This window comes from Drosophila takahashii, chromosome 3R (genome assembly GCF_030179915.1).
Source record: "Drosophila takahashii strain IR98-3 E-12201 chromosome 3R, DtakHiC1v2, whole genome shotgun sequence".
NCBI lineage: Eukaryota > Metazoa > Arthropoda > Insecta > Diptera > Drosophilidae > Drosophila > Drosophila takahashii.
In genome coordinates, this window is record NC_091681.1 from 17,121,464 (window position 1) to 17,132,949 (window position 11,486).

General features: G+C 38.6%; 3 protein-coding genes across 4 annotated transcripts; 2 read left to right on the forward strand and 1 right to left on the reverse strand.

The window, feature by feature from the left end:
- Positions 1-912: 912 nt before the first annotated feature.
- Positions 913-1,363, forward strand: LOC108062666 (uncharacterized). Its single transcript, XM_017149445.3, has 2 exons — positions 913-1,169; positions 1,234-1,363. The coding sequence occupies exons 1-2, from the start codon at positions 1,020-1,022 to the stop codon at positions 1,285-1,287; spliced, it is 204 nt and encodes a 67-aa protein (XP_017004934.2). The 5' UTR covers positions 913-1,019; the 3' UTR covers positions 1,288-1,363.
- On the reverse strand, positions 1,303-7,984 carry LOC108062665 (uncharacterized). Its single transcript, XM_017149444.3, has 4 exons — positions 7,843-7,984; positions 3,116-3,451; positions 2,503-3,055; positions 1,303-1,788 (listed from the first exon to the last, which is right to left on the reverse strand). The coding sequence occupies exons 2-4, from the start codon at positions 3,307-3,309 to the stop codon at positions 1,462-1,464; spliced, it is 1,074 nt and encodes a 357-aa protein (XP_017004933.2). The 5' UTR covers positions 3,310-3,451; positions 7,843-7,984; the 3' UTR covers positions 1,303-1,461.
- Positions 7,895-11,389, forward strand: DPCoAC (dephosphocoenzyme A carrier). 2 transcript variants are annotated; one of them, XM_017149440.3, is made up of 5 exons: positions 7,895-8,105; positions 8,825-9,128; positions 9,194-9,459; positions 10,430-10,616; positions 10,680-11,389. In XM_017149440.3, the coding sequence occupies exons 1-5, from the start codon at positions 7,895-7,897 to the stop codon at positions 10,825-10,827; spliced, it is 1,116 nt and encodes a 371-aa protein (XP_017004929.2). In that variant the 3' UTR covers positions 10,828-11,389. The 2 variants fall into 2 exon arrangements, with proteins under 2 accessions (XP_017004929.2, XP_017004930.2); XM_017149441.3 differs by lacking the exon at positions 7,895-8,105 and adding an exon at positions 8,561-8,731.
- Positions 11,390-11,486: the final 97 nt, after the last annotated feature.

The window sequence follows — 11,486 nt, forward strand, 5'->3', positions numbered from 1 at the left end:
GAAAGGTTAGTTGGAGACGCAGTGGGCTGGCAATTAACAGTTAGTTAGTTACCCTTAGTGTGACCAGAACGGAGCGTGAAACTGGAGTTAAGTGTAGGTCATACTTTTATATAATTTAAATTTTGAACAATTTAATAAATCTAGTGGTTATAGGAATTTAAATAAGTAAAAAAGATTATTTAAGCTTAATTTTATAGTCCCTAATTAATTGTTTTATTTCGTTAAAAAAATAAAATCAAATATTTTATTCATGATTTATTCAAAGTAGTAACGCTACACCGAAAAATTGATATTTTTAAATTTTTAAAACCATTTATAGTTAATATATTTTATTTATTAATGTTTAACTTAACTATGTTTTAAATTATTGTGTGAATTAAATATAATTATTTAAAACCATACTTTAGACTGCCTTCTTTAATATAAAGAAAATGTTGAATATTATGACACCCTAACTAATATACCCCACAATATGACAGTGTAATGTCATTAATCTATTCTATTTAGCTTTCTTGAAAACCATTTATAGTTAATATTACAACTATTATTTTTCTGTTTTAAATTATCCTTTGAATTAAATAGAATTAGTTATACCCGTACTTATTCTTTAATATAAAGAAAATGTGCAATATTATTACACCCTAGCTAATATACTCCTCAAAATGACAGTGTAATGTCATTGATCTATTCTAACCACATCCCCCACATTTGTTATCAAAGCCAACAACCGCAACGAGCTAATGACAGATGCTTATCTGCTAAAACAAGCCGAGTCCCAGACAAAGAATCAAAAGTCTTTCAGTTTCCCATTATTATACCCAAAACTTTGGACTTTGAACCGAGAGACTGGGAGAGATAAAAACTCGATTCAAATAAAGCGGCAGTTTTTGGGGCCTGGGCCCCCCATTTAGTATTTTCCCCAGATAAGATTATTTACTTGCCCCAATGCGGTCACATTACCCATGTTGTTTTTGATAGATGTTAAATAATAATAATTTCGTTTTACGCACTTTACCGAGATGACCAAGCAACCCTCGTTCGTGTCGCGCAACCTGGTCGCCATCGTGATGATTCCCAGTCTGGTGGGGATCCATTTGGGCTGGAGCTACATGCAGAGCAACCGGAAACTGGTCACGGAGGCGGAACAGATCGACATGCCGCCGGTTACGGTACGTTTGTAATAATCCCTCAAGTGATTCTCTCAAGACAGCAGCTCCTTCTCTCCTCCTCCAGTTTGCCAGGTTCGTGTGGAACAAGCTGACGGGCGGAGGAAACCCAGCAGAGTGACAACCTTCCATGTGATGAGCTTAAGACATACAATCTATTTATTGTATAGAGTAATTAAATCTACATACAAACGGTATGGTACAATCAGTTTCTGGCCGAAGCTTGGGACACAGAGACACAGAATGGAGTGATAAAGCCAGAGACTACATAAACTAAACCTAAAGACGAGCGAGATTACTGCGTGAGGGCCGAGTTGACGGTGAGGTTGTCCAGCTGGGCATTGAACAAGACATCGCTGATCAGCTTCTCGGCCACGATCCGCTGTGTGGGATTGATGGAGCGCAGCTTGCTGGCCACATTCACGCCAATAGCATCGTACTCGTCGTCGTGCCGATGCGACGAGGTCGGAGCTGCTGTGGTGGTGTAGGCAGTGGTGCCGGCGCTGCCAAACAAGGGCTGGTAGTGATCGCGTCCTATTTGGATGGTGGGCACTCCCTGGTGCTGACCGTTGGCCTGCTGGAGGTGCAGCTGCTGCTGGTGGTGCTCCAAGTGGTTAACAGCCTGCGGGGGAAAAAGTTTTATAAAGACACTAAGGAATAGAGCTGCAAAAAAATCGATGGAACCATCGATAGTATCGATAGTTTAAAAAAAAACCATCAATTCGGTGGAATTCTTTATAATTGTTCAGCCATTTTTAATTATTATGAAAAACAATTTTTTTAGATTGATTACTTTTACGTCGTTGAAATTTATCACAAGCGTTCAGCAGACAAAATTTATCACTGATTACAGATCCTGTGTATGGATCAGGAACCGTAAATAATTAGATTAGATAATTAGATTTTTATTTTAAAAGGCCTACTGAAGTTTTCACAAGTTTTAATCAACAATTTAACTGGTTTTTATGCACTTTATAGACATGAACAAATAACAGTTAATTTGCTTTCCAGATTTGTTGAATTGCATATACTTTGTGGACAAGAGTAAAAAGAACGTAATTTTTTACGTTTAAAACAAAAAATCACAGTAGCCTTTTTAAATTAAAAATCTCAAATAATGATTATTTTCGGTCCCTGGTAATGGATACGTATTAAAAAGATCTCACTTTAATTTAATCTAATTGCGTTTTGAATTTTCAACCAATAAAATGGGGAATTTCCCAAAGTTTATGTATAAGCGATACTATCGCGATAGTATCGAAACTATCGATTGGGTCTACCATCGATGTTTTTGCAGCTCTACTAAGGAACTCCTGATCTCCCTGCCTCTACCCACCTGTTGTATCTCTCGCTGGGAATTGGAGTCCAGGGAGGTGATCTCGAGGACCTTCACGGCATGTCCTTGTGCCGCCGCCGCCGCTATGGAAGTCTGGGCCGCCGCATGGGCCACCAGTTGCTGGTGCGCCTGGGCCGCTGCTGCCGCCGCCTCGGCCGCCTGCTGCTCCTCGCTCTTCACCAGGGTCACACATTCCGCGGGCGTCACCGAAATGGTGCTCAGGGTGGCGCCCTGGCTGCTGACCACCACATTGCTGGCCGTGGCCGTCACCTCCTCCACTTCGTCGGAGGATGTGGGTATTATCGAGTCCATGTGCGACTGCGACTGGGTGCCCGTGTGATGTGTTGAGTCGTCCTCGAACTCCATGGACTCCTCGTCGTCGAAGCTGATCTGCAGCTCCCGCTTGGGCTTGCTGCCCAGCTCGTGGCGCTTGGGCTTGTGGTCGGCGATGAAGAGCAGCTTGTCGTAGTACCACAGGCGCGTTTCGTAGTCGTTTTTGCTGGTCGTTTTGCGGAATTCCCGCCGAAATGCAGAGCGTAGCGAGTTGATTTTCCTGTGGGGTTTAGATTATAGTATTAGGAAACAGTAAATGTTATGGTAGAGGTAGCCTCACCTGACCACCATCGCCCTGTCCGGATTGGGCTCCACCTCCTTCAGCTTCTCCACCAGGCGGTCGTAGGATTTGTTCCGGGCTGCGTGATTACTGTAGTCGTTGTGCTTCGGCTGCCACAGGCACTCCTCCTCCTGGTACTGCTCGATGAACTCCGTGAGCCAGTGGCGCGAGTACGATCGCAGGTCTACGTTCATGGTCCTTTTCGCTGGCGTTTTATTTGGTTTCCCTCAATTATTTTCAGTTTTTTTGTTTTCGGTGCGTCTGGCGTGAAGTTGGCTGCGCCAGCTAGGCGTGGTGTTGCCAGACCGCCAACTATCGCGGAGGCGATAGGTTTGTCTAGGGATTTAAATGTTTATAATTAGAATATAAAAAACCTGTTGTTTATTTATTATTTAATATATGTCAAGTAATTATAACATATAATAAAAATTATCAATGGATTTTTGCTCGGCGGTGGTATGTACCAAATCACATAACTAACACAACAAAAGAAAAACTCGAAATCAATTTAACATATTTTTAAAAATACATTACATTTTTTTAGCAATTAAATTCATTAAAAAAATTAAATTTCACAGGAAAGTATTTTTGACCACTGTGCGACCGTTAAAATGCTCGCCAGCTCTGGCAACGCCATGGGTCTGGCAAGGCCGTTCCTTAGTTCTCGATGTTTTTGTCAATTGCTCTTTGGAGCTTCCCAGGCGGAGTCGAGAATCGCGCGGAAAATGTTTATTAACAAATAGCAAACTACCGAAATTGTGAAAAAAGCCTACTCGCGGTACAGTGAAACCAGCACCTGTGTTTTTAGAAGTGTATATAAGTGCGGAACGCCAGCAATAGTGTTCTTTGTTGTTGTTATTGTTGCCAAGGCCGAAGGAGCGAAAAGAGAGGCCGAAAGAAAAAGAATCTGTGCTAACAAAAACAAAGGTGCGTGTAGTACACATATACATATAAGTAAATAATTTGTTGTTCTCGTTTTGCCCAATTATATAAGGTGTCCGTGTGTGAGTGTGTTTTGGATGTTGCAAGTGTTTAATCGGTGTAAACAAGAGAGCTAATTAATGAAAATCAAAGAGAAGGGGTGCACATAACCCCACCCCCGCACCTCTTTATCCAAAAGATTCAAAATCAAGAGAATTAAGACAGGCAACAGCTGTTTTCTCCCTTCCCCACCCCCTTCGGAATTCCAATCAGAATTAAGTCACGTAGGATTCTTATACGACTTCCAACTCACTTTGTAAACAACAAACTAAAAAAGCATTGCGAATCGAATTGTTTTCAAATTAAATTTGCCAGGAAATAACATATGTGCAAGTGTAATTTCTGAGTTATTTGCATAAATTTCCATTCGCCCAGTTGTTTTTCAAGGGGTACAAAGTCCAGTTGGAATGATGTTGTAGCTGCCTTACTATCTCCCCCGCCCCCCTCAATCGCCACCAAGCTATTTATAGCAAACCATTTTCAATGCTAGAACCGAAATGGAAAACGCTAGCTGGATAAACTGGATCCGTAGTAAACCTCAACCTTGACTGAGTGCAAGAGAGCAGGGGAAAAAGTGCACAAACACCGCCTAACGAGCTTGTTTACGTTTATCAAGCGCCGGCAACAACAGCATCCAGTGCACAGTGGTCGATAAACGCGTTCCACTGCTCAGATTTCTTATCAGAAAGTATTTTATGGGGGCTGATATCAGATACCAGAGAGCTTAGCGAAAATCACAGCAAATCATATTTAAGCCACAAAATAAAAGCGTGGAATATTTGTAAAACTACTTTTGGGCTTAACTTTTTAAGATAAATGAGCTAAAAATGTTATGTACAGTGGAAATATCTAAAAATATAACTTATTTATTTCTAAACATCATTTCTTAAAATACGACAGCAATTTTTAATAATCAAAAAAAAAAATAAAGTGATCACCTTAATTTTATAGTCCAACAGTATTTTTCAAAAACTGCACTTCAAAACCTTTGCAGAAAAAAAAAGTTTTTTTAAACATGAATAATATAAAACCATAATCAATTTTAAGGTTCTTGCTCTAAAAATGTACTGTATAGTTTTAAATTATTTATAGCCTATGTGTCTTATGGGTTATAATCATTAGATTTAGACAGAGATTACTTTAGTGTTAAATAAAAAAAAATTTTGTTAGTTGGTCGAAAAGATTAGAATCAATACTTTGTCCTATTAAGTTCGAACAATTTGACTTTGCTGTATCAAATAAAAACACCTCTTAACGAGGTAAAAAACTAGTGACGATCGCACCTTCAACGTACAAAAGTTCTGATATCAACTTTTGTGACGAAAAATAATTTTAGATGCGACTAAATAAGTACGCTACCTAAAATTTACTCGTTCGGCCCGCTTTAGCAAATATTTAATATCTACACGAATGTTTTTCTGTTTTAGCGTGCTATTTTCGTATAAAAATAACTTTTAAACGTGACTTTTTACAGTAATGTGTTATATACCAAAATTTAAGGAATCTCAAGGGCTATACAGTTTAAGGTTTTAAAGAAAATCGTTAGAGCCGTTTTTGAGAAAAATAAAAAAAAGCTAAAAAAAAAGTTTTAAAAAATTGTCTTTTGTTCATATTTTTTTAATTATTACATTTACACAAATTGCATATAGAAGGCGTTTATAGCATTTAAAAATACCTTTCAAACGAGATGCAGCACAAGTCTGTAGCTTTAGTAGTATAGAAGTTACGGCTTTCCGATTTTTAGCTATTTATAGCTGTATTCCCGCTAAACTAGCGAGTTTTTCCAAAAGTGGTAGAACAAAAGTTTTTTATATCGATGTGATGAACGTCATATAAAATTTTCAAAACTTAAAAAACATGTTTTGGACAAGTGGACAAACTGACAAACAGAAATTAATTTTCATTTTGGGAAGAAGAAGAAAATCTTATTTTGGCTATAACTTTTGAACGGAGAGTCGGATTTTGACAAATGATCCCTCATTCGACGGGTATTTTCAAGAGGAATACAACTAAAACATTGCGAGGGGGCATTTATCCCCACCGGCCCCAACAGCTCCAAATTTCGAAATTTTCAATTTTTCACTTTCACCGCTCTCTCTCCCAAGCCAATTGATTTTCTTAAAGTCTTGGTATGCAATCCTTTAAGTTTTTGCAATACCTTTCGATTGGTGTATTACTCATTACGATCGGACTATCACTGCCGATTTTCAATTTTGCGGCTATATAATAGTAGTCGCCTTCGCACACTCTCCTGGTGCGCTTCGTCACTACATGGACTGCCGTCCATAGTGATAATCTCTCTCCCCTTTAAAAATTTTCCCCTAGCCAATAACTACTGTCCATTGCAAAAAATCTTAAAAAAAGCCACAATCACGTTCAAGGTCGCAATTTTCTATTCGTTTTCTATTGCGTTGATGAACGCACTCGCTCTCGCTCTCAAAGGTTTCCTGCACCGGGTGGTTCATTGAAAAGCGTTTAATTTTAGTCGCGCTCAGCTGCTAAACTTGGAAAAGTGCCCAGCCGCCCCAAAGAAATCGCCCACCACCCCCCACAACACACGTGTTGTATTCCACGCACTTGGCGACCCCCAGTTCGCATTTCAATATTCGGCATGATAATTGTTTTGGAGGTGTGTGCCACACATAGACAGGTTATACTATATACTGTATAACCATTCTGCTGATAATTCGGTGCTGTTTGCTTTTTATAATGAGCAAGCAAAGCCAACCGGTTTTGCGGGCTCGTTTAGCATTTGGTGCGAGCAAACAAAATGTGAGGAGAGCTGCTCGATCGATCTCTTCATTCGGTTTCTGTTCTGTTCTGGAACCCTCCTCCTATCTAGTGTAAGACGCAATTAGCGGCTGGGCAAAAAAATCTTATCAATTCCCGGCTGATTAACCCGGAGAACTTGATAATCGGTGACCAAGTTTCGCACTCCAGTGGCAGAATGACTCGACATGGGGCCCAAAACAAAGTTCAATTACCGGGTTATATTGAGCCTGATAGCTCCGATATATTGGTCAATATTATTGGTTCTGTTAAAAGCATTTTGAGTGCCTATTTTTGAACCTATGCCAAGGGAGAAATGCTTCTGTCAATTACGAAACAATTGTGAGAGATGAAAATTTGCATGAACTTGCGAAATGTTTTTTTCGCAATCACATTATTTTGCTGTGAACCATAAATACACTTGCTTTTAAAAAAGTAGCACTCAAAATATTTACTTTTTGCTCAATCAATATCAGTCAAGTATTGTTGTTTGCTTTTGTTTTTAATCTATGGTAACGAAAATCACTTTCCACGGAATTCCAAAGTTTTGATAACAAATCAAACAACTATATAGAAAATTGCTCCTGAACTTTTAATTACTTTAGTAAACTTATAAGTTTAAAGGCCTGCTTGTTGCTAATAATTCACTTTGATTTATTTAGTAATTTTCTGGCGCAAATAATAATGAAATACGGTCAATATTTTAAAAAATTGTAATTTGTTGTCAAGGATAATTTAAGTTTTTCTTTGCATTATTATTTATTTCTCAATTCATTAGTTTTAGCACAAGTTCTAAGCTATTATTTTGACCGCAGTTGTTCAGTTGCGCCCCCACATCAAATTATGTCTCTGCTGGGAAGTCTTATAAAAGCAAAGCAATTTTCGGATGGTTTAGATTAGTTTCGGCCATATTGAGCTCTTATCAGTGGTCGCGATAAGCCCCCGCGGCTTTTGTGGGACCAATATAATGTACTCACTCGGCTTGGATTGATATGGTAATTGATTTCAGGTCCCCAACCAGAGTCTGCCATGAGCCGTCTCCTGGAGAAGCCCAACATCGCCATGTCCATCAAGTCAACGGGTAGTCAGCTCTCGAGCACGATGACCACTGCCTCCGCGACATCGCCCTCGGACGTGGAGGAGGCGGACACATCCCGCACCCAGTTGACACCATCCGAAACATCAGGACTAATCACCACACCCGCCATTACAGTCACTCCCAACGTCAAGGTCACGCCCAGTAAGTAAATCTCAAAGGGAACTATGATTATTTGGTTTTTGGACTAAAATGAATACTTAAAAGGGAGTTATCAAAAAGGGTCCCAACATATTTAAAATCATATAAAATAAATTTAAATCAATTTAAAATCATATTTAAAATTTTAATTGTTGTACCTATTTTATAAAAATTGTATTAATGACATTACGTTGTAGGCTAATTCCAAAAAAACATGATAAATTTAATAAAAATTCTATACATTTCGGTGTTATAAAGAAAATTATGATTATAGGCTTAAAAACTACTTTAATTTAGTGTTTTAAAAAAGTTCTTAAAAAGACTCAAAACGGAATTATAAAAAAATGTCCTAACATATTTAAAATCATAAAAAAACAGTTCCTATATTATTTAAACTATATTTAAAATGTTTATTTGTGTACCTATTTTATAAAACTTGTATTGATGACATTACGTAGTAGGCTAATTCCAAAAAAACATGATAAATTTAATAAAAATGTGATAAATTTCGGTGTTAAAGAAAGTTATGATTATAGGTTTAAAAACTAGTTTAAATTAAAGTAATGTTGGTTAATTATTTAGGTTAATGTATTTACAATTATTAGTCTATGAAATTGACGCACATTTTGGTATGAAAATATAAAAGTATTATTTTATACATGATTGGTTTTTATGAGAAATGGCAATACCCTGTTTTAATTTCGCCTTCCTTGTCCTTTCAGTGCGCCAGAAAATCGACCAGGTGGTAATCAGCCTGATATCGGGAGCTGCGGCGGGGGCGCTGGCCAAGACGGTCATCGCCCCATTGGACCGCACCAAGATAAACTTCCAGATCCGCAACGATATTCCCTTCTCGTTTCGCGCCTCGCTGCGCTACCTGCAGAACACCTACAACAACGAGGGCGTCCTGGCCCTGTGGCGGGGGAACTCGGCCACGATGGCCAGGATCGTGCCCTACGCAGCCATACAGTTCACGGCCCACGAGCAGTGGCGTCGCATCCTGCATGTGGACAAGGATGGCTCGAAGTAAGTGATGGTTTTCTTTTATATATATACACATGTACTTACCTATCCTTTCTTTATTTCAATAGCACTAAAGGTCGTCGTTTTTTGGCTGGTTCCCTGGCAGGAATCACCTCGCAGTCACTGACGTATCCTCTGGACCTCGCCCGCGCCCGCATGGCTGTCACAGATCGGTATACAGGCTATCGGACCTTGAGACAGGTCTTCACCAAGATCTGGGTGGAGGAGGGTCCGCGTACTCTGTTCCGTGGCTACTGGGCGACGGTCCTGGGTGTAATTCCCTATGCGGGCACCTCATTCTTCACCTACGAGACTCTCAAGCGGGAGTATTATGGTGAGAAAGCAAGATTATTAGTACCCATTATTTCTAAGAAGAAAATCTATGGATTTCGGAAGTGTCCCATTGTAATAATGTAAAAAAAAAAGAGTTTTAGGAAAGACTATCTTTATTGTATTTTGTAGATTATTACGAGACTTTAGAGAAAGCTAGATTATTTGTACCCATTTTTTCTGAGAAGAAAATCTATGGATTACTTGGAAGTGTCCCATTGTATCAACGTAAAATTAGAATTTTAGGAAAGACTATCTTTATTGTTTTTTGTAGATTATTACTATTTAATAATATCACAATTATTTTCTAAGGGAAATGTAACACCGCTTTATACGGTATTATGGTGAGGAAAAATCTATAGAGTACTTGGAAGTGTCCCATTGTAATAATTACCATTTTAGGGAAGACTATCTTTATTGTATTTTGTAGATTATTACTATTCAATTATAACACAATTATTTTCTATACATTATTATGGTGGGAAAGAAAGATAATTAGTAGCTATTATTTCTGCGAAGAAAATCTATAAATTACTTGAAAGTGTCCCATTGTAACAACGTAATATTAAAATTATAGGAAAGACTGTCTTTATTCTATTTTGCAGAATATTACTATTCAATAATATCACAATTATTTTCTTGTGGTAGTCAATTTTCATTATCTCATATTTTATATATTTTCAATTATTTACATAACGCAAGACGACAAGAATCAATTTAGTGCCAAAATAGACGCTCATTCTGCGTCATTCCTTGCAGATGTGTATGTTTTAAAGGCAGAAATAATCAACTATAATATGCCTTCCTAGATTATTTACAGTTTAACTAAATATATTTTAAATTATAAACCTACCGCGTGAGATGAGATTCATAGTCTAAAGATACTAAACCACTCAAATAATCTTTAATTATAATTAACAAAGTTCTATTTGGATTTGATTTACATACTAATTAAATGATTTTTTTGCTTTTAGAAATGGTCGGCAGCAATAAACCCAATACTCTAGTCTCGCTGGTTTTCGGGGCTGCAGCAGGTGCTGCTGGACAGACGGCGAGTTATCCATTGGACATTGTGCGGCGAAGGATGCAGACGATGCGGGTGAACACGGCGAATGGAGATCGGTATCCAACCATTCTGGAGACGCTCGCAAAGATCTATCGGTGTGTAAAAATCTCTGCAATAAGTTTATCCGTATTTTAAATAACTTTATATTAACCTTCCAGCGAGGAGGGCATCAAGAACGGATTTTACAAGGGTCTCAGCATGAACTGGATCAAGGGACCCATTGCCGTGGGCATCAGCTTCTCCACCTACGATTTGATCAAGGCGTGGCTCACGGAGCTGTCCAACTTGAGACGAGTCAACAAGTAGCCACCGTCCCCAGTCACCCATAAAAACCACACCAAAAACGCACTGCTTCGTTCTTAAGTCTCGTGATCGATGGATAAGCTGAGGAGATATAAGTGCAGCACCGACATGCTCTAATTGTTAGATATTTTTAGCTGTTAGTTTTGTGAGGGAGATGCGATAAAGAGAAGACACCCGAAAGCGCTTAACTTTGTTATTAACCGTAATTGATTTATTATCGCCGTAAGCCGAAAGTATACATAGATCAGCCAATAAACTGTCTGAATAATGACTCGCTTGGCACCTACTACTACTCCTAGGGTCCGGATCGTATTCTATGGTGTTGCTTGGACAATAATTTAACCGTACACGCCACTCGTTTACTCCTAGACTAATGATAATGATTTACCCCCGACAAAACTTTTTGTATATTGTGTATTTCCAACTCGATGTCAATGCGCTGCGACTGTAAAAATTGCCATGAATTTAAGGGTGTTCACCAGCGAAATCATCTTATGCATATACTATGTAATTCTTGTACGTTAGTGTGTTTTTTATTATTAAAATTTACAAAAATTGTTTAAAAGGTGTGGTTTTCTATTTCTGGTTTCAAATCAGCGCGCCAACTGTGCCGACAGGTGGCAACACCGCCGACTAAGCGATAACTTATTTGCGTGGGTGCT